The sequence below is a fragment of the Danio rerio genome, chromosome 6 (genome assembly GCF_049306965.1).
Source record: "Danio rerio strain Tuebingen ecotype United States chromosome 6, GRCz12tu, whole genome shotgun sequence".
In the NCBI taxonomy this organism is placed as follows: Eukaryota; Metazoa; Chordata; class Actinopteri; order Cypriniformes; family Danionidae; genus Danio; species Danio rerio.
The window spans coordinates 20,059,548-20,083,741 of record NC_133181.1 but is presented as its reverse complement, the minus strand read 5'-3'; the positions used below and the strand labels follow the sequence as shown (position 1 = coordinate 20,083,741).

The window sequence follows — 24,194 nt, the reverse complement described above, 5'->3', positions numbered from 1 at the left end:
CTTCACAGTATGGCAACATCCAAACAGCAGCTACTTCCCTGAGCAGAATCATAAAGCAATACAGTTGTTTCATTCACTGTGTTGTGAATAAGATCATTTCAGGCCTGTATATTGTCTTGCCTTGGTATGCTTTGAAAATGGTAGTAATTGTGCAACTGATCCAGCAGAGAACACACTGTATAGCTGCAGACTTGATGTACAGTTTTAGTCACTGAACGGCACCCATAGTTTACAAGGTTAATCTCCTGTAACAGTATAGCTTATTATCAAATGTTTGGAATTGGAGGGTAAACCTGATAATTCCAATATTTTTCTAGCTGAATATCCATTATTATTGTTATCTTACATAAGAGTCAGGTGTCAACTAGTGTAATCTAGCAAATCTGTTGGTATATACCGCTTAAAATTTGGTATGTGTGAGGAAGTTGAGGAATTAATCAGAAGTTAAATGGGTCTCTTAAAATGTGCAGAGGTCTATGAGAGATGATATTTAGCAGGCATGGGCAAATTCAATCCTGGAGGGCCAGTGTCCTGCAGAGTTTTTCTCCAGACACATGTTAGCATGCTAATGAGTGTCTTCAAGATCACTAGAAAGCTATAGGCAGGTGTGTTCGATTAGAGTTGGAGCTAAACTCTGCAGAACAGTATCAAAAATACTTACCAAACATTTAATTAAAATGCCTTAAATGTTTAGTTTACAATACCTATAGTTTTATGTTTTACCAGTTGTTTTGTTTTAAAGAATTTAAAAACTGATGTTTATGAGTTTCTTTAAAAATATGCTTTTAATTGGTGATTCATGTTTTAATGTGGAAATTATTCATAAAATCACTTTGCCTTTTCAGTCATATTTATTTTCATAGGTATTGTAATAAAGGACTTGTTCTTTACACTTTTTTTTTACCTTTTTATATGAAAATAATTGTGTACCTTTATTTCAGTTGTACCACAAAAGGTACAGAACAGTATCATTAGAGGTCTTTTCAGTATCATATAAGGTACACATTTTTTACAAAGGTACAGTACAAAACTCTTCCTTAAGGAACATTATTTTGTACCACCGTGTAGCTTTTTTTTCCTGAAGGTGTGGACTAAGTTTGCCCATACTTCGAATATAGTGTAGCTCAATGTTGTGGGTTAGTAATACAACAGCTAAACTTGGCTTATTTTCCACTGATAATGCTCTGAATCATACAAAAGAAATGGATCCATCCTCAGTTGCTTTTGTGTAGCAGTATAGCATTTTACTCTACATGTTACACAAAGTGAGTTTTGCCAAATTCATTTTGCCCCCCAAAAATTATATTTATGAGCACTAAAACAAGAACGCCCAGACCTTAACAAGACCTCAGGCCATTTTGATATCTTCACTATCCTTACTGTTTTTTAAGCCGGCAGCTAGCTTTCTGCAACTCTCATATGGTTGCTCACTCAAGCTAAGTAGAGCTGTGCCTGGTCAGTACCTGTATGAGAGACTACATGCTACAAGCTATGTTGCTCCCAGAAGTGATGTGAGTTTGACCATCAGGAGGCACTCAATCTGCAGTCTGTGTGAGTCCTAATACCCATATTGATGGGGACTCTATACTGCTCAGTAAGCACTGTCTTTTGGATGAAAAGTTAAACCGAGGTCCTAAATCTGCTGTCGCTAAACATCCCAGGATGCCCTTTGAAAAAGAGTAATGGTTTAACCCTGGCAAAATGTATATATCTTATATCATAATTGGCTTCATCACTCTGTGTCCTCTCCACCAATCAGTTAGTGAGTGGTGTGCGGTCTGGCGCAATATGGATGTTGTTGTGTCATCCAGGTGGATGCTGCACACTGGTGGTGGATGAGGAGACTCGCCCAAAAATGTGTAAAGCACTTTAGTCCAGAAAAGCCCTATATAAATGTAAGAAAATATTAAAATTATTACTAGACATGACCTTCACTGCTGATTGGCTAAAAGCGTGTTTTAGTACCCAGCCCAGTGTAACCCTGCCAGTTCTACTCCACCCAAACCTGTTCTAACAAGCAGGCTAAAGGCTATACCCTCTAGTGTTTGTCCCTAGAGCACCTTTTTGGGTTCAAAGGAGTTAGGTTTACATGCAAAGCACTTTACTAACTGGCCTCTGTTACACTCATCACCCTAAACCTCACTCCCATCCAGGTCACAGCACCAATGTAACCCTGTTGGCCCTACACGCTCTGAGCTGGGATCAAACCGGTGACTTTCCACATGAAAGTCGGTCGCTCTAACAAAGAGGCTAAAGACCATGGCCTCTAGGGTCTGTCGCTAGAGAACCTTTTAGGGTTTAGAAGAGTGAGGTTTATCTGCACAGCACTTTACTAGCTGGCCTCTGTTAATCTGGCAATGTGTTTTTTTTTTTTTTTTCAAATATTGCACCAATAAGTTCAGTATGAAACAAAAGTAAATTCACTCACTCACTTTTCTTCGGCTTAGTTTACGGGAGAAACTGGAGCACCCAAAGGAAACCCACACACGGGGCCAACATGCAAACTCCACACAGAATGGTCTCCTGGTCTAGCTGGGACTAGCAGCAGTGACCTTCTAGCTGTGAGGCAACTGTGCTGCCCCAGACATTAAGTTTGTCCCTGTTCAAACTACGTATTTAAAATGAGCCGAAACAACACAATTCTTGATTTTTTTTTTTTTTTTTGGTGGACAACTTAATTGTTTTATGTTCAGTCCTCTTATTTATTTGTAAAATTAATTTAACTTAATAGATTTGTGTTAGGACGAAATGAAGGAATTAGAACCCAGCATTTTTTATAGTCTACATATAAAAATACAAAAAGTACATTTTGATTGTTGACTTTAAACAATGAAAGTTTCAAGCATTTTGAAATATGGATATAGCAAAGTAAAATATAAAGATGGTGCATAAATGTATGCTGTGAAAATGGTACTTAGTTATCTCTCTCTAATTCACAGTTTATTCTTCTTGAAGTAAAAAGAATTATTGCTGTGACCTTGAACAGCTAAGGTTCAAAGTGCTGAGAAATATAACCCCTGTGAAAAAACTAAACAAAAGCCAAATCTAAACACTACTTGAATTATTAATGATACTGGTAGAAACCGCTGCAGTCTAGAGACAAAAATATCCACGAAACATAATCTCTGATGCAACAAAAGACGGTGTACTTTATATTTGTGTATATTACAATATGTAAAAACCTTTCTATATCTTACAACCTCATACTTATCTTACAATCTCAAATCCCCGTTCCTGTCTCCTTAAATAAAGGGTTCTTTAACTAAGCAAGGAAAGGAAATGGAGCTATTTTTACCTTATTGACTGCTGCAATGAATAGCAATGCTCGTAAATGCTTCTCAGAAGCTGCTGGAAATTTTCAAGGTGGCTTACATCAGTAGGAATGACCTTCACCTTCAAATTTGTTAGAGCAAACATGTTTTAATTGTTTATAGTACTGATTTATATATGTGTTATGTGCAGAATATGAAAGAAATGTTATTAATGCATTAATCTTTTCTTTACATATTTGATGTCACAATAGCTAGTGACAAAACAACAAACAGCCTTAAAGGAATATAATTTCTTTATAAAAATATATAAATAAGTCTTTATTTACTCAGCCTTCACCAAACCAAGTTTAAATATAGTTTAGCATTTTTAAATAAGTTTTTATTTTGATACTATTTTAAACTTGCTGTACTTTGTAGTTTAGTTTATTTTGTGAAAACATTTCTGTTTAGTTTTAATATATTTAGTTTCAGTTTTGGTAATTCTAGTTCAGCAAATTAACTGAACACATACAGTTTTAACCAGCCTAATCTCACAAGAAAATTTAATTATTTTACGTTTTGTCAGTTAAGTGGCTAATTGAGTGGCTAATACGAATTCGTAGTTCATTCAAACGAAAATGTCAATTAAAAAAAAAGGAGTGGCACCAAACTCCACCCCTAAATTGTTCGAATGAGACTGTATGAGTTCATACAAATTAGCCACTAAATCAAAAAATTAAGAATTGGCAGGAGATTGTGTTGGTTTAAACGTGCAAAATCTAAAACATTTACACTTGTGCAAACCCAAGTAATAAAAAGTAAAAAATAAAAATTGTTTGAACAAACACAGAATCCAAAGCCATACAAATGCAAAGAATAAAAGTAAAAATAATTAAGAAAGAAGGTATTTTGGTGTAACCTTTTGGCAATCCAAGAAAAGTTAGAACAGGTTTTCTGGAAAAGACATTTTTGTATATAATCATGCACTTAACTGATGCATTTGGCTGTGAAAGTGCCACCTACAAGTGTTTCTCAACAGCAGCAGGTCCGATTTCGCACCACAGAATGAGTACTTTTAAATTCTGAAAATCATAATTATAATTTTTTTTTTATTTATTTTATTTTTAATTTTTAATTCTCAGTAACTGTTGTCAGTTTTACTTTTTATTATTTTCATTTATTGTGGATTTTTTATTTTATTGTCAGTTTAAGAAAATGATTTTTATAACCAATAGTTTTCATTTTTGTTACCTACAATAACCTTCTCCAAACCTGTTAAAGATTATTTCCTCTGTTGCACACAAATGAAGATATTTTAGTATTAGTATTTTTTCTTTTGCTGTTGATATTTTTCAAAATATCTTTTTTTGTGAACGACAGAAAATAGAAATCCAAACACATTTGAAACATTTACATTTTTGGGTTAACAATCCCTTTAATGGTTTGGTTGATGAACCCTTAAAACACTGCAAAACTAAACAGTGAAATTAATGATGTAAATATAAAATAATAGTAAATTTAATTTAAATAGTAACAAAATTCCTTCATAGATACTTTTTTTTCCAAACCTGTTTGACACAAAAGTAGATACTGAAGAAAGCTGAAACCTGTAACATTGACTTCCATAGTATGAGTTTTGTGATTAGCACTGTTGCCTCACAGCAAGAACGTCACTGGTTCTTACCAAGCCAGCCAGCGTTTCTGTGCAGAGTTTACACATTCTTCCTGTGCTCACGTGGGCTTCCCCTAAGTTTCCCAGTTTCCTCCTATTGTCCAAAAACATGCGACTTAAGTTAATTGACTAACCCAAATCAGCCCCATAGACAATCACTTAGTAAGTAGTAAGTAAGTAATCTCTTGGGAGCAAATCACTATCTGTTCATTAGCTACTACAGTAGCAAACGGGAGGGAGCCCCGGCCTCAAGGACCTTATGAGCTCAGGGCTCTCTCCCGGGACAGCATGCCAAACAAGCTTTATAATAAATCATCAGCTAAGTGTGAATCTTGAAAACATAAGAATGTTTGTTTGTTGTCATTTAAGGACATGCAGTAAGTTTAAAAAAGTTTAAAAATTGTCATGATAAGATATTTTAGAACATTTATTTTTTATTTAAATTTACTCAACTTATTTAGAAGGAAAAACAAGATTATTATGCTTACCCCATTAGCAGATTATTTAGCTTGTTATAAAGAAAAAATCACTGAAATGTGACATATTATTTCCTAAAAAAAGACAATATTTTTGTGTGTCTAAAAATGCTTATTGATGTAATATTTTCAGATTCAGATTAGAAACTCAACTAAATTAATTTTAGTAATAAAAGCATTTTTTGCATGGCAGCGGTCTATGGAGATGATCCCAGACTAACAGTTGAAGTCAGAATTATTAGCCCCCCTGAATTATTAGCTATCCTGTTTATTTTTCCCCAATTTCTGTTTAATAAAGAGAATATTGTCAATACATTTCTAAGCATAACAGTTTGGATAATTCATCTCTAATAACTGATTTATTTTATCTTTGGTATGATGACAGTAAATATAATGTCAGAAACCTGTAATCATTGACTTTCAAAGTAGGAAAAACAAACACATTTTTCGAAACAACTTATTATGTCCAACAGAAAAAAAACTAACTGAAACAGGCTTGTGAGTAGTGAAGGTTGAGTAAATGACAATTTTCAGTTTTACACCATCACTTTATTTAATGAAAATATGAATAACATGCTCTCTCTCTCTCTCTCTATTTTTTTTTTTTTTAGCTCTTTAAAGATGTGTATCGCTGCTCCTAAAAAGTTTGATGCATATTCAAGTCCCATCTGAAATTGTCTCTTATATTTTCATTTTATCAGGCTCCTATTAGCAAGATAACTTTTTGTCACTTTTATGACAAAGCATATGTTGTTTTAATAGCCTTTATAGCTGAAAAAAAAAGAATTTTAGGAAAAAAATACATATATATATATATATATATATATATATATATATATATATATATATATATATATATATATATATATATATATATATATATATATATATATATATATATATATATTGCATCTGAACTCTTCAGTTCTAAATGCAACAATACAGACTGGTTCACCTGGTAATCTGAATACCAAAAATGCTATACTGTAGTGAGCTATCAAATATGCGGATGACCTTGTCATAATTGATTTTACAAACTTAGAAAGCTTCTAAATTGGATAAGTTCTCTGAGTGGTGCAGGGTGAATTACCAGAAACTGAATTCCTCAAAGGAAGGAGATGCTTATTGATTTCCATAGGGAAAGATCTTCCATCTACCATCAAGGCATCGGATTTCAGCAGTCAGCTCATAAAGATCGTGCAAGAATAGAAATATCTGGGAATCACCATCGATCAATGACATTTGAACTAAAGAGTGAAAAGATTTACCAAATGCCATTAGCGTTTCTAATTCCCTCTGAAACTTTGTGAGGTACTGCCTCATCAATCATTTCTACAAACTTTAGTGTTTCATTGCATCAATTCCCGCCTTTAACATAAGAGTATAACATAACATTTTTTTTTTTTTGACGACTGAGCAACGTTAACATCAGCGCTCACTCTACACTAGATCAGAAGAGTGAGCTTCAAATCGAGGATAACATTTACACAGTGAGTGGTTTCTAAAAGAACTTAAATAGCATAGAAATAGACAATATGTACTGATGTCATCCCGTGGAGCCATATCTAATAATGTGTGAGTGCATTTGTATTGTCCTTTTAGATTTAATATGAAATGAATACCATCTACATAAAAAAGTGAGTGTTTTTATAAATGATGTTTATTTGCAGTTTAAATAAACATGTAAATTATGCTTATGTAATATTATTATTATTATTAGTGTTATTTCTTTTTAGAGCTGTCAAAAAATGCTTAAAAAGAATTAGATTCTGCTTAAATTCTGAGATTATGTATAAACAGCTGTATACTCTGCTTACAAACACTTCTTAAAAAAATATCACTTGAACCTGAACCTTAAACAAAATCATTAATCAAGTTAGCATAGGTTTAAGCTAATCACAAGAGTTGTGTTTACATGAATCTTGTGATTTTACATGACTTAGCAGAACGCATTGCTCATGAGCATTATAAGTGTAGGGTTATTAACTAGCCTAGAGTGCCATCTGCTGTTAAAAACTAGCATAAAGCGCCGTATACTGCTAAAAGCGAGCCTAAAGCGCCATCTGTTGTTAAAAAAAAACTAGCACGGATTCGATTCAAAACTGTCTGAATAGCATAGACTAAGAAAATCTCAAAATTAAACCAGGATTAATTTCTTGTCTAACCTTTATAATTTTTTATTTTCTTTGCAGATTGAGATTATTTACAAAATTCTAAAGAATATATTTAGTGGTCTTTACTAACTTATATCCTATAGTCCATGTACATACCTGCCAACATTTGAAATTACTTGAGTTTTCCGGAAGAAATAACAAAACGGGAGGGTGATGGTAGATGGGTCTGAAATACGAGAGACTCCTGGGAAAAACGGTAGTGTTGGCAGGGTTTCATTGCGGGAAAAAACATAAAGCCTATATACTCAGTTTATGTGAGTCCTCTCACTAGTTTATGTGCTGTTTACCATTTTGAAAAAAAAAAGAAAGAAAAAATCTAAAAAAAAATTCTGAAAAAATCTGAAATCTGAAAAAAAAGTAAATCTAAACAAATGACCAAATTCTGAGTTTTAGTGTCTTTTGATCATGATGCAGGGGGCAGGATACTTGAGACTGTAAAGCTGATAATATAATTGGACTAAACTGATGAAATCTGCTGATCTGTATTGGTCATATCATGTTTTTTAAATATCTTTTAATGGATTTTAATTTGGAATCGTTTTGGGTCATACTGACATACAGACTACTATGAGGCAAATAAATAAGTAGTTCAGTCATGCAGGTTTGCACTTTTCAACATCAGAAAAAACAGGCCCTTCTAAACAGACCATGCTGCACAACTTTTAGTCCGAGATCTTGTCATTTCAAGACTGGATTACTGCAGTGCTCCTCTAGCTGGACTCCTGCTAGAATATTAATAATATTAATTCTGAGTGTGCCTCCCACAGGTGAGTGAGCTTAACAAACCACCTGTAGAAAACACACTCTCATTTCTCTGAAACTTTCAGTGTATAAGTGCAGTAGTCCATAGTGCATAATGTGTCATTTTGTAAAGCAGCTAATGTGTGGTCATTAGTGCATACACCTTTAAATAAAAGGTGGATAATAATTTAGAAAATATATTAACACAAAAATTACATTTAAATAAATAAATAAAAATGCTCAAATTGCGGGGAATTATAAAATAATACATTTTTTATTTATTTTACACTTACACAATTATCACTTATACACTGAGTTAGTGCCGTCACAATTTGTTTTTAGTCACACATTTCTTAACTGATGGACATTCAAACTGCTTTACAGTCTAAATTTACTGGTTGCCAGATTAGTGAAATAAACTACTAAATCAAACTACCAAGTACCTGATGACAACCAGGACAATTTACCATATGGAGGGGGCAATAGCTTACTTTAGAGAATTTCACGTGCAAAATCCAAGATAAATTAAGCAATCCAACATTAGCATCTGATAGTTTCTCCCCTTCAGCAAGTGAGCAAAGTTGAGTTGAGTGCATGGAGTGTTCCATTAAGAATGTTCAAATATTTACATTTCCAGTGTTTATACTACAAAATGACAGAGAATAGTGCAGATTATGCAATTGGAGACACACCTCTAAGCTCCAAAGTTCCAAATGGAAAAGTATTTATTGAACTAAAAATGGACTGATAAAATATGTTTTTTTGTCACACTTTATGGTGAGGTTCCATTAGTTTATGTTCGTTAATGCTACTAAGACCAAGCAACCAGGGATGGACTTAGTAATTTGGGGGCCCTAAGCAATTCCAGGTATGGGGCCCCAGCATTGAAAGTCAAAACACTCTCTTTCTTTACAGATATTTTTTCTCTCTATAGATTCAGTTTTTTTTTTTTTTTTGTAAATAAGCTGCATGTTAAAAATATTGTAATTACTAATGTAAAACTAAATACAATAAATTCACAAAAAAAAAAAACAAGCTCACAAACTATTTACTGTTAATTAGCCATACTTGTGATTTGTGATTAGATTTTAATATTTGCATGTCCAGTACGGAGTGAACATTCCACTATGGGGGCCCATGGTTTAGAAAAGAAGTAATAATATTAAGATCTTGGTTGTAGACAGATTTGACAACATTCATTCATTCATTCATTCATTCATTCATTCATTCATTCATTTATTCATTCATTTTCTTTCCGGCTTAGTCCCTTTATTAATCAGAGGTCACCACAGCGGAATGAACCGCCAACTTATCCAGCATATGTTTTACACAGCGGATGCCTTTTCCAGCTGCAACCCATCACTGGGAAACATACACACTCATTCACACTTATACACTACGGATAATTTAGCTTACTCTATTCACCACACAACTTTGGACTTGTGGGGAAAACCGGAGCATCGGAGGAAACTCACTTAAACACAGGAAGAACATGCAAACTCCACACAGAAATGCCAACTTACCCAACCAAGACTTGAACCAGCTACCTTCTTGCTGTGAGGTGACATATGATATAGCAAAATTATAAAATAGCTTTAGGATTATTAATATAGGCTTCTTGGCATTGGCCAAGGCCCCCTATTTTCCTGAGGCCCTAAGCAGTTGCTTACCTTGCTTATTGGCCCCTGCAAGCATTGAATAATACATTTATTACTGGATTTATTTATTTTGTTAATTAGCGATTGATGCAGTTGTTTATTAGTCCTTGTTATTGTCAGTAGGTCTATTGTTCATTCTTAATGATGTAAGTAAACGTTAAGGAACGCATAAGGTAAACGTATAAGGAAGTTTGCTATTATTTATTATTACTACACTTATAGAGATGGTTTTGCCCTGCATTGCAGGCAGACCAAACCAAACTAATAAGTGAGGTAAGCAGCCACTTAGGGCCCCAAAGAAATAGAGGGCCCTGGCCAATGCCAAAAAGCCTATATTAATAGTCCTAAAGCTATTTTTGAATTTTTCTATCATGTGTTGTAAAATCTGTCTATAAACATTAAGATTTAACATTATTACTTCTTTTCTAAACTGGGTGCCCCATGAATAGTTGAACGTTCATTTCATACCACACATGCAAATATTAAAATCTAATCACAAATTTGCTGACTAGACATCTTCCTCAAAGAATAGTTCAGCCAAAAGCTAACTTCCAAATTCATGAAATAATGTATGTCAATTGGACTTAGAACAGGGTTTTGACAAGGCCACTCTAAAGTCTTTTTGTATGTTTGTCACCGTTTAATGTCATCAAACTAATTTAAATATAACTTAAAGATAACACAAGTAAACACAATGCCGTTTTAAGGTTTTTATTATTTTTATTTATTTTTTTATTATTTATTTTATTATTATTAAAGGAAAACAAAATGCAAAACTACATAGCCCTGTGTTAAAAATTATTTGCCCCTAAACCTAATAACTGGTTGGCAATCAAGTGTTTTCAACAACTGCAATGAGTCTATTACAACGCTGTGGAGGAATTTTGGCCTGCTCATCTTTGCAGAATTGTTTTAATTCAACCACATTGGAGCGTTTTCAAGCATGAACTGCCATTTTAAGGTAATGTATCTCAATTGGATTCAGGTCAGGACTTTGTCTAGACCACTCCAAAGTCTTTTTGCATGTTTGTCACAGTTTAATCAAACAAATTTAAATACAGTATAAGTCAAAGATAACACAAGTAAACACATTATGCCAGTTTGAAATAAGATTTTTATTACTAAGGGAAAACAAAATGCAAAAGTAGATAGCCCTGTTTGAAAAATGATTTGCCCCTAAACCTAATATCTGGTTTGGAATTGCAATCAAGTGTTTTTGATAAATGCAATGAGTCTGTTACAGCGCTGTAGAGGGATTTTGACCCACTCTTCTTTGCAGAATTGTTAAAATTCAGCCACATCAGAGAATTTTCAAGCATGAACTGCCTTTTTAAGGTAATGCATCTAAATTGGATTTAGGTCAGGACTTTGACTAGGCCACGCCAAAGTCTTAATGCTTTGGATCATTGTCCTGCTGCAGAACCCACACAAGGCTATGTAGTTTTGGATTTTGCTTCCCCTAAATAATAAAAGCCTTCATATAAAGACTGCATAATTTGATGGATGTGTTAAATTCTGTTATATTTGACTAATGTTTAAATTTGTTTGATTATCTGAAAAATAAAAGAAATTAGAGAGGGGCAAAACACTTTTCACACCACTTTATATATATATATATATATATATATATATATATATATATATATATATATATATAAATATGTGTGTGTGTGTGTGTGTGTGTGTGTGCGTGTGTGTGTGTGTGTGTGTGTGTGTGTCTGTATGCAGCTACATCTTAAGATGACAGAGTGCATAGGGCCCTGGCAATTTAGGGGCCCAGCGACAGGTTGCATTTTTTCTTTTTTTGTTTCTTCTCATCCTCCTCATTTTACTTCTCATCATAATTCTTCTGCTCGTCCTGCTGCTTATTAATTTTTTATTTTTTATTTTTTTTACAACACCAGGCACAGCAGTTTATTTTAAAACAGAAATTTCAACAGATAAACAAAACAGAGACAATTTTAGAAAATCATTTTAGTGCATTTTTTATTGTTTTTCTCCTTCCTCCATCATCTTCTCAGCCTCCTCTTAATTTTCCTCCTGGTCATCCTTTTGCTCATCCTACTGCTGATTTTCTTCTTTCTGTTTCTCTTCTTCATCTCCTCCTCCTTTATCTCCACTTTCAAATCCATCATCTCAATGTCCTCCTCCTCATTCTCCTCACTTTCCTTTTCCTCTTTCATCCTGCTCCTTTCCTTCTCCTCTTTCCTCCTCCTCCTTTGCTCCTTCTTCTTCTCTTTCATCCTTCTCCTTCTCATTTTCCTTTCTTCCTTCTTTTCATCCTCCTTCTCAATCTTGTCCATCACCTTCTCAATCATTGTCTCGTTTATTTTCTCCTCTTTTATCTTTCTCCCTTTCCTTCCATCTTCCTCTTTAATCTTTTCCTCCTCCTTCTCCATCATTGTCTCTTCCATCTTCTTCTCCTCTTTATTCCTTCTCCTCCTCTTTCTCTTTTTCTTGTCTTTCACCTCCTCCTCCATAATCCTGTCCTCCTTCTCCTTCTCATGTTCTCCGCAGGATAAATCAATGTGCGTCAGTAGGATTTCAGTTTTACTGCCATACATCTCGTCCTCCACACAGTGTTCTTCTTGAATGATGGGAGAATACATTTCCAGACATTTCTCACCCTTGGAGCGGCACAGAAGGTCATCTGTTAGAAGAGCAATTAAGTGGTTAAACATTTTACACAGTCACTGTTGCACTGTGTGAAGAATACATTTTATTAATACCATTACAGACTGATATGTTGATGTAAATATGTTTATTTACCATCAATGCCTTTGTCTGGTGAGTTTGGGAGCTCTTTCTGCTCTTTCTCTTTATCCTCCATCTTCTCTTTATTTGGGGTGAGGCTGGAGATTTTTAGGTGTGTCCTGCACGCTTTGAGGAACGATGCTAGCCGGCTTTTTTTCTTCCTCTTCTCTTTCACCTCATCTGTTAAAAGAAAAACAATTGTAGTTGACACTTTTCCAGAGTAATTTCAAAGGAAATATAGAAAAAATATATACATTCAAAGATGATTTCTTAGATTTACAAAAAGTTATATGGGTTGAATTTAAACCAACAAATTAAGTTGTTATTTTTGTTTTATTACATTATTTACATTATTATTGTTTTAATTTGTTTGTTTGAATTCAACACATATAAATTGTTTGCAACAATTCTGCGGAAATCATTTTTTTTACATTTACATTTACATTTAGTCATTTAGCAGACGCTTTTATCCAAAGCCACTTACAAATGAGGACAAGGAAGCAATTTACACAACTATAAGAGCAACAATGAATAAGTGCTATAGGCAAGTTTCAGGTCTGTAAAGTCTAAGAAGGAAAGTATTAGTAGTATTAGTATTTTTTTATTTATTTATTTATTTATTTTTTGTTGGGTACAGTTAGTGTGATATCCAGAGAGGCAATTTTTCAGTGTCCTACTTTAATAAAGACTGGATTCTAAATCAGTATTTGGAAAGCTGAAAATGAGTTACAAGATTAATTTATTGAATTGTTTTTTTTAGATGCATATACCTGAATACGTAATGGTAATATAATAATATGTAATAGTAATATAATAATATGTAATAGTAATATAGTCATATGTAATAGTAATATAATAATATGTAATAGTAATATACTAATATGTAATAGTAATATAGTCATATGTAATAGTAATATACTAATATGTAATAGTAAATAAATAATGTTCAAGTGTGAGGAGGAGTGAGACTCATCTGGTACAGGAACCAACACCATTTCAGCGACATGTGGATAACAAACAACAAATGAATACGCAAATACAATTATAACTTTTAAATATTAATCTTATATACAGTATATAGTTTCAAATTAATTACGTTTCTTCTTCCTGCTATAGTTTGAGTCAATACTATATCTAATAGACATAAATTTGTGCCCTTTGTGTTGCACAAGGCTTAATTTCTCAACAAAAGGAAAAACCAAATAAATATTTCATTTATTTCTTTTATATATTACAAAAATTATTTAATGGAACAAATTTGTAATAATAATTTAAAATCTGACAATATTTAAGATAAATAAATCAATTCAACTGTAAACATTATTTTGAAATTGTAATTTTATTTTAAAAATTTTGAAAATGATTTAGAATTTTTACAGATGACTTGATTTATTTATCTTAAATGTTTTTTTTTATTTTTATTAAAAGTTAATTTTCTAAATATATAAAATAAACAAGGTGCTAATTACAAAAACAGAGTCTTTTGCAATAACCAGGATGTTTTTCTAAACACTTTGGTACTGGTTTTGTTGTATAACTTCATATGGTTGAATTGATTAATTCATTATTACTATTATTATTTTTATTATTATTAACTGAGAAATTAAGCCTTGTGCAACATAAAAGGCACATATGACTATCTGACATAGTTTTGACTCAAACTATAACAGGATCAAATAATGTAATTGATTTGAAAGCGAATGTCTAATGAATATTGAATCTCAAACTAACTTTACTGCGTTGTATGACCTTTACCTAACTTTACCGCATTGTATGACCTTTATTCATCCAAACAAGCAAAGTAGTTTACATTTTTTCATGCACAAATGTGTTCTTTGAGCTTGGTTACAGCTGAATGACTGAAGACATATGAAGTATTTTGTGCAGTTTTTGGTTATTTTTCTGGCCCTTAAACGTCTCGTGACGTCTATGGTGAATGAAGGACCTCTCAAATTTAATCTAATTAATTTGTGTCCACAAGATTAACGAAGGTCTCAGGGGATTGGAACTACATGAGGGTGAGTAATAATTAACCGAATTGTAATTTTTGGCTGAACTAATCCTCAAACTGGACAGAACGGGGTTTAAATTATTTTAAACAACGGAAACTCATTTACAATGTAGGCCTATTCAGCTTACCATTGCAGTTTTCAGGTGTTTGATTGAGATGCACATTTTTCTGGCCAGCTCTGAGGAAACGGGGCAGTTTGAAGAAACTCTTTTTCCTCTGCTTCTCCGCCATTGTTTCCTCCATCCTTGATTTGTCTTCCTCCAGTTGGACACTCATTGTTGAAGGTGTGTTACTAGGAATTTTATGGTCAACAATCATAGTGGTGACAATCTCGGTCTTACACCGTGGATTGCCAAAAAACTTTGAGGTATGTAGCCACAACTTGAAAAGCCGTGAATAGTTGAAGATCTTCACTAGGAAAGCTGCGAATTTATGTCAGTACCAACCAAAGACACAGCCACAACCTCTACAAGCCACTAATGCAAACCCACTGAGGTTCACAGTTTTGCACATCCAGCTCAGAACGCATTCTAAATTGTGATTCTAAACAATCTACTGTAACTATGGTAACAGGACACTTCTCTGAAATGTTTTCTTTTAAAGAGAAATGACTGAGGATGAATTAAAAGTACTTTAAAACTAATCTAAGCTGGATAAATTCCTTTATAAGCAAACAAAGCTGTATTATTTCTGAGTTTTAAATAATAATTAATGAGAAATTGATATATTTGATGGCAAAGGACTCAAAAAGAAAAGGTTTTGTGAAACTCAAACAACAAAACTCACTTCACAAATACATTTTAAATAGCATATTAAAAAAATACTTAATTGCAATACTATTGTAGGCTACTACACTGTCAAAAATAAAGGTACGAGAGCTAAAAACTACACATTTGGACCTAAATGGTCCCTATTAATACATAAAGTGTACATATTAAGTATAAAAGTGTACCTCTTAAAATGTTTAGGTACAAATAAAAGCTTTTGAGGTATCATTTTGGACCCTTTTAGTACAAATGTGCATCTTTTGAAGAGGTACCACCCTAGTGACCACTGTTGTACCTTTATTTTCTGCATACTGCACATTATAAGAGGCGGACTTAACCAATAAGTAATGTAAGCAACTGGATAGGGACCCAGCCAATGCCAAGAAGCCTATATTAATAATCCTAAAGCTATTTTACAATTTGTCTATCATATGTTGTCATATCGGCGACGTGTTGGCGCAGTAAATAGTGCTGTTGCATTATATTAATGATGATATTATTTATTTAACTGCTATTAAAATATATTAATAATTAATCCTCTCTTTAGTTTCAGGCCAGTGGCCAAGGGGAGTTCTGGTGGTTCGAAAGACCAAAAGATGCATTATTATATTTATTATTATTATTATGTTTGAATTTTTCTTATTATTCAAATGGCCAAATTCTGACTAAGGAAAGTTGAATGTATTGGCCAGTTTGTTATTTGCCTGTAGGCTTCAGTGTTTAATTTAAACAAGTTTTAACAGATTTCTAAATAAAAAATAATGATAGAAGATAATCAAACTGTATTTTAAAAATAAGTATCTTTTCAAATTTTTATTCAAAATTTTTATTATTTATAAAACTGTTAATATATGACAGTTAAAATGCACCTTTGTAAATAAACAATTAAAACAGTAAATAGTATGGTAAACAATATGACAGAATAGTTTTTTGGATACATCAAAAAGTGTGGTTATGATAACTAAATGACAAAATAATCCAGCAAAATTAGTTCTTAAAATGTCACTAAAATTAAATATTTATACCTCATAGTTAAATAAAAATGAAGGAAAATAACTGCAAAAAAATAAAAAATAATAATAATAACCTCCCTTTCAATAAGCTGGCTGCTGGCCTAGTGTAATATGTAAAAAAAATGTGTATTAACTGATAAAGAGAGAGTGAGAGTTTAATGAAGACTTCTGATTATTTTAGCCATATAGTGCAAATATGTCTCCTATATTATGTCCATAGGACTGGATATTATTGTTTTCTGCATGTCTAGGTTAATTTTGACAGCACGATTTAAAAAAAAAGTGGATTAAATTATTGAGGGGACAATTTAATAGCTGGTGGATATTGGTGGGCACGCGTCCCCTCCATCCACCCTAAATCTATGCCCATGTGTGGAAAAACAGAACTTACCTGATTCAAAAGTGCAATAACCACAACATAAAGGTGTTTTGGGAAGTATTCCATAAGGATTTATTGGTTTTAACATGCCACCAAAAAAGGCAAAGCATTGCCACTAGAGGCCCACAGAACTCATAGTTTCTATTGAAATCAATGCAATATCGATCATAACCAATAACAAAACCATCAGAAATTCTGTGATGGTTTCTGTTATTTATTCAGCTGGAGATCACTGCCCCATACCTCTCACCTACCTAACAACAGCATATTCAGAAAAAAAAATAATTTAAATGGGAGATATTTAAGCACGACATATTAGTGATATGATATATATTTTTTAAAAATCCCCCATTTTTACAGAAGCCCCGGAAGCTGGCCTGGGCTCTACGGTGCCCTCTGCAGCCTGGAGGTGGAATTGTAGCTTTGATCTCTGACCTAAAGCCTCAAACGTCATGGCAATTACATAAAATCTCGGTTTGGTTCTTGAATTTACTGGTCGTCGAAATCTCCGATCGCCAGGTATTTTTTGGTAGGACAGAAGTAAAGCGTTAACGACTGCTTGGATGTTTTTTGCTTACTTCCTGTGAGTGTGATGAGGAAGTGTAAACAGCTCGCATGGAGGGCGTGTCTCTCTTATATGTTCCTGAATCTGTGATCATGGGAATTTCTCTTTAAAACATGTGTCTTTAGTGCTAGATTATGGGGGACGCGGCGGTAGCGAAGCGGCGGGAGCAGCTGACGCGGTGGTCGGGCTCCAGTACGGACAAAGAGCCGGCGGTGCCGCGGAGTCGCTGGAGAGGAGAGACGAGCACCAGAGCTCCTGATGGAGGCAGACCAGACACCAATGAGCGGCAGAAAAAAAACAGGTTTGGAGATTCATCACCACCACCAAAACAAAGAGAACGTTTTACAACTAATTAGCCTCATTATAGTTCCTCGATGTAAACAAGGATTCTGGAGGATTTCTAAATAAACCAGTCCCCGTGTTTCTGAGCTTAACGCTTTAATTAAGATACCCAGATTTAGTTAGCTATTTCTGGTGTCAAGGACCATCTGTCATGCATTGGATTACAATCTGCTACAACGCCTTTGCCTATTAGTTCATTTTTTAGAGACCCAAAGAAGCTATTATTATTCTACATGGAGCCTCATAAAAGCTGAAGCTAATGTTTGCAATTGTAAACACTGAATTACAGCATTTTTTGAGAAGGGTTTTGATTTTAATTCACATTATGCCAGTTGATTTGTGACCACAGGGCTAGTGTAAGCCTTTGGTTATATATTTCTATCTTGTTTTTGATGTATTATTACATGTAAGAGTTAGTAAAGTTGTAGTAGCTGTTACTGTGAATGTTTTGAGGTGACACAATGTACCCAATGCTGTTTCCAGAAAGTCTGTCTCTCTTCTCGCAGGTGGCGGGTTACATTTGAGAAAACTGCAGAGTTCCTAGCAGTGTGTGCTAGTGGCGACACGGAGGAGGCCAAAGCGATGCTGAGAGAAGTATTATTAAATGAAGAGGATGATGTGGTGAACTGTGCCAATGCAGATGGAATAACAGCTTTACACCAGGTAAGAACTGCATTTTATGCATTTAAAAAAAGATATGTTTTAGAATTTAATTGATAATTTGTCTGACGGCTCAGACTGCAGTGCTTTTTTGCAACAATGGTTTCTGGACATTTTTTATTTAGTTTTGCAGGGTCTCTTTTAAATGTAACTGTTAAAACATTTTAATTGCAAGTTGTTGTGTTTTGCATTTAATCGATCATGCTGGTGTTTTACATTTTGCTTATTTCTGTAAAATCTCAAACTACACACGATTATTTTATTTTTCTCCTCCCAGGCCTGTATTGATGGCAGTATGGAGATGGTAGATTTTCTTCTGTCTCATGGTGCCAATGTCAACCAAGTGGACAGTGAGGGTTGGACTCCCCTTCATGTGGCTGCGTCCTGTGGAAACCTGGAGATAGCAGAGTATGTTATGGATGACTTTTTATATGTATATTTTTAGTAGGGCTGGGCAAAATGGCAAAAATCTCATATCCTGATATTGATATCCGCTTGTTAAGTCGTGATGTATCGGTGACGTCTGCAATACTGTTTCCGGGTCCAAGCCACTACTCATTTGAATTGAGAGAATATTTGTTTATGACCCCTTTTTAGTCCTATCACACATTAAAGTCAATTTTATATGGAATCATAGTGTACACAACAGTCTCTGGACTTGCTGCATCACAAACACCAATATTTTAACAAATAATGAAAAATGAATCACATTGTGGCCATCAGATATTAGGCAATATATATTTTGCGATTATGATTTTCGAAATGAATTCATGGCTTTGTAAACATTTATTATGACTTTTTGTTGAGTCTCCCCATACAGTTTGATGGAGCGCTTGGACCCGGAAGCCGCTCTGCGTGCCATTACACTTAACAAGCGGATCGACCCATTTCTGTAAATTTGGTCAATTATTTGTTTATACAGTCTAACTTAAAACGTCCTAAAATGTCTTAAATTGCAAAACAAAATTTTAAGGTGTTAGAAAGTCTTACACAAATATTGTGTTGTCAGTTTTAATTAATCTCAAACAGGTTATTAATTTTCCTATGTCCATTTAAAACCATTCAGACTGACACCCATCTGCAGTCCATTTCAATAGACCTTATAACAAAAGTACATTTTTTAACTCTACTTACCAACATGGTTTACATGTCATGCTTACAATAATATTTGTTTAAAAGTTCTCCATGTATGTTTAGAGTATATGTCTGAAATTTTATTCACGATTGGCCTAAAAAGTCTTAAATTTGACTTGATGAAGAAAACCTCTTATATATTGGGATTACTGAAAATGTACTCATTTATATGTCATCATGTGTCTCACTTAATTTAGAACTTCAGGGCAAATGTTTGATTTAAAAATAAATATTTATAGAATAAAAATTAATGAAATAGAATGTTTTTCCCAGTGATGGGTTGCGGCTGGAAGGGCATCTGCTGCGTAAAACATATGCTGAATAAGGCTGTCCATTCTGCTGTGGCGACCCCAGGTTAATAAAGGGACAAAGCCAAAAAGAAAGTGAATGAATAATACATATTTCAACAACACAATTAAAGGTGTAACGTTTATTTATTTTTTTTTAGCAAAATAAAATGCAAAATGTAATTGTAATTACAATGTAATTTCAAAATTAGCTTTCTCCCGGTTTTGTTATTTATGTTTCTGTCGTCTTCTGTATAATTAATGTATATTAAGAAAAAGTACTACCCTAAACAATGTATTAAACAGAAGTACTACCCTAAATGTATATGAATACATTAATATGTAAATAGACTATTTAATTTTGTCCATTCAACAAATATTGTCTTATTGCACAGCTGTTTAGATTATTATGGGGTTTAACTTATGATTTTCTAATGTTTTAAATGTACATTTATGCATTTGCTAGATGCTGTTATACAAGACATCTTTTATTGTATTGAAGGTACACATTTGACCAGTTATAGCTTTAGCGTGGTGTCAAACCCACAACCTTGGTGTTGTTAACACCATTCTCATTCATTCATTCATTCATTTATTCATTCATTCATTCATTTTCTTGTCGGCTTAGTCCCTTTATTAATCCGGGGTTGCCACAGCGGAATGACCACCAGCACGTTTTTTTACGCAGTGGATGCCCTTCCAGCCACTCCATCTATCACTCCAGTCATCTTTGTGTGTGAACACTCATTAACACACACACGCACACACACACACACACACACACACACACACACACACTACGGACAATTTAGCCTACTCAATTCACCTGAACCGCATGTCTTTGGACTGAGGGGGAAACCGGAGCACCCGGAGGAAACCCACGCGAACGCAGGGAGAAAATGCAAACTCCACACAGAAACGCCAACTGAGCCGAGGCCCAGCGACCTTCTTGCTGTGAGGTGACAGCACTACCTACTGCGCCACTACCTCGCCCTAGCACTTAGTATTCTCAATTAATTGCAACTAGTATTAAGATTTGCGGTTGATCTGTCTGAAATGCCTTTCTTGAGTCTACAGAAATATATATATATATATATATATATATATATGATGAGAGAGAGAGAGAGAAATATACACACACACACACACACACACACACACACACACACACACACACACACACAGTTGAAGTCAGAATTATTAGCCCCCTTTTATTATTATTATTTTTTTAAATTATGTTTAACAGAGTGATGTTTCAGCTGAAATAAAAACAGTTTTTAATTTTTTAAACACCATTTTAGGGACAAAATTATTTGCCCCTTTAACCAATTTTTTTTCTTGATAGTCTACAGAACAAAATATTATACAATAAGTTGCCTAATTACCTGCCTAGTTACCCTAATTAACCTCGTTAAGCCTTTAAATGTCTCTTTAAGATGTACAAAAGTGTCTTGAAAAATATCTAGTCAAATATTATTTACTGTCATTATGGCAAAGATAAAATAAATCAGTTATTAGAAAAGAGTTATTCAAACTGCTGTGTTTAGAAAAGTGTTGAAAAAATCTTCTCTCCATAAAACAGAAATTAAGGAAAAAATAAACAAGCAGTCTAATAATTCAGGGGGCTTTTTTAAAGCTTTACTGTCAATAAAATAAAATAAAATAAAAATACACAGTTCTATGAGTAAAGAGTCAATGAACATGTTTCAAAAGCACAACAGAACCTTTGCACATTGTGTACAGTTATTATTAATTATGTCAGAAATGCATCTTGTAAATCTCAGAATATATAAAATAAGTTAAAATGAGATATATTAACTTAAAGTAAATAGGCCCGGAACTTTATAATTAAGCAATATATACATGCCAAAAGTCCCTTAAAATACATTTAAATTAGGAAGCAATAATAATTATTATGGGACTGAGGTGAAAAGAAAATGAATGAATGAATGAATGAATGAATGAATGAATGATATTTATTAATGGGAGGCTGTTGACATCCAGCTCCCCTCGCTGAATAAAACTGGATAGTTTTAAAGTCAAACCATACTCTAATTTAAGTCTAATTTAAACCTATTAATTAACATAACTTAACTCATTACACCCACAAAGTGGAGCTGGATTAAGCCAAACCCTATCCATTCCACCCAGAGAGGCAGAGTTGAATGTTTTTTGGCTTCACTGAACACCGTTTGAAAAGACAAGGCTCAAATTTATGTTGTCATCAGATGAGGACTTCAAAATATAGGCGGTACCCACCCACATCCTTTGAACACAAGAGGTCACTCTGTTACCATTTTTCTAGTGAATGCAGCAGGGTAGTCATAAATTGGAACAGATATTGCAGTAAGTGTGTGTTCTACACAAAGGCTTTAAGCCCCTCTGGCCTAAGAGAACATGGGGGTGGTTTGAGGGGGAGTCCAATAATAGAGTGTGCATTGGTCAACCTCAGTCAGCTGGGGTCTCATTTATAAATGTGTATAACTGCCTATTGTTTGTCATTTACTAAAATTAAGAAAATAACTTTCTTAAAAAACTGTAAATTGTGATTAGAAGGTATGTAAAGATCATTTCCCACTGAAAAGAAATGTTCTCAGCTGAGATGTATACACACTGTTATGATTTTGGTATTACTTAACTGAAACGTGTGATTGTTATACAGCTCAAAGCTGGCGAACTAAAGTTAATACAGCAATGCATCCAATACTTTCATTCACTTTCACATCTCTTGAATATTGATCTCTTTGATATGTTTAATTTTTTGATCATGGTGGTATTTTTGCCTAACGCTCCAATTAGTTTCCTGCCTTGATTCTTATTTTACACAAAGATAATTTAGAAGAGAAAGAACAATTTGCTACTGTTGAAAATTGTGAGCAGATGTTTCATGTCATAGATGTAATTACACTTTGACAATTTTAGTTTTTTAAACAAACACAGTTTATTTGGGGCATTTTTTAAAACCTTTTAACATCTATCAGTTCTATCCCAGCTACTATTACCATTAAAAATTATATATATATATATATATATATTCAGTTGAAGTCAAAATAAAAGTTTATTTATTTATTTATTTATTTATTCCATCAGATTTCTGCTCCAGCATGGGGCATCACTCTGCTCAGTGAACTGTGATGGTGACGTACCCCTGGACATCGCAAAAGATGAAGACACGCAGATGCTGCTGCAGAAGCACATATTAAAGCAAGGTTAGACAACATTCTTCAGCATACCTTTTTTTATGCTTCACACAAGAAATGCATATAGGTTTAGAGCAGAGCTGTGTGGTCAGGGGAGACAGTGCCTCACCTGTCATCATCCTCACCTGCCATCATGAGATGTATAACTAATGATAAAATAAATATTTGTCCACTAATTTGTGCTATAAATGCAATTTGTATATGATTCAAATGCTTTCAATAATTTTCATGGTCAAAATTGCTGTACTTTGCAAATATCCTGTTCATTACAGCGTAGGAAGCGAGCAAGTGTGCCTCATGTCAGATTGTGCAAGTCCTTGCACACTGACTTAAGTGCGCGCCTTTTTCTCACTCAGCCACTCATTTTCATTCATTTTCATTAAATCAATTTAATTAAATCCTTCATATTTTTCATGTTATGCAGAAGTACACGAACCCTTATAATAAGTCTATTTCTCATCAGGCATGGATTTGGAAGCAGCAAAGCGGGCAGAAGAGGAATGGATCATGCATGATGCTCGGCACTGGCTCACAGATGGACTTCCTGCTAACTTATGCCAACCCCGAACTGGTGCAACTCCCTTACATGTAGCTGCAGCAAAAGGATATTTGGAAGCCATTAAGTAAGTGTGAATGCAAATAAAAAGTGTTTTCTTTTAGGTTAAATCATATAAAATATAATATATTGTTGAGTCTCAAACTTTAGGGAGCCTTATACCATTTTCACCCAGTTGGTTAACAGCCTTTGCTTGTGCAGTGTGTTCTGCCTGATCACAGAGTAGCCATTGTTTTCTCTTGTCTCTGTGCAAAGTGGAGGAAGAGTAGTGGCTTGTGGAGATGTTCTTCCAGCATCATTTTCCTTACATTACATGTTTTGCAGACCAGAAGTCACATAAGCTTCCTCTATACTTCATGATATTTGATTAAAAAAATTAACTTATATATTGGTATATACAAAAACAAAACTTATTAATCAATGGGCACTCTTAAGGGATTTCAAGAAGACTTGAAAGTAGGCCTGTCACGATTTCTATTTTTGGTAGTACGATATATAGCAACAAAATGCATTTCAATAAAATATATTAATGTAATTTAAAAAACCATTTTACA

At 33.8% G+C, this 24,194-nt stretch overlaps 2 protein-coding genes across 3 annotated transcripts in view; one reads left to right on the top strand and one right to left on the bottom strand.

Annotated features, from left to right (window-relative positions):
- Positions 1-11,878: 11,878 nt before the first annotated feature.
- LOC137495877 (uncharacterized) lies at positions 11,879-16,910 on the bottom strand. Its single transcript, XM_068221833.2, has 3 exons — positions 14,866-16,910; positions 12,742-12,906; positions 11,879-12,622 (listed from the first exon to the last, which is right to left on the bottom strand). Exons 1-3 carry the CDS (start codon positions 15,053-15,055, stop codon positions 11,982-11,984), a joined length of 996 nt encoding a protein of 331 aa, XP_068077934.2. The 5' UTR covers positions 15,056-16,910; the 3' UTR covers positions 11,879-11,981.
- Positions 16,911-17,282: 372 nt separating this feature from the next.
- Positions 17,283-24,194, top strand: part of ppp1r12c (protein phosphatase 1, regulatory subunit 12C) — a 31,059-nt gene continuing 24,147 nt past the window's right edge. The window contains 6 exon segments of one of the 2 annotated variants that reach the window (NM_001077579.1): positions 17,283-17,415; positions 17,587-17,762; positions 18,310-18,466; positions 18,741-18,871; positions 22,975-23,093; positions 23,548-23,707. In NM_001077579.1, coding sequence (NP_001071047.1) covers positions 17,596-17,762; positions 18,310-18,466; positions 18,741-18,871; positions 22,975-23,093; positions 23,548-23,707 — 734 coding nt within the window. In that variant the 5' untranslated portion in view covers positions 17,283-17,415; positions 17,587-17,595. 2 annotated transcript variants of the gene reach the window in all.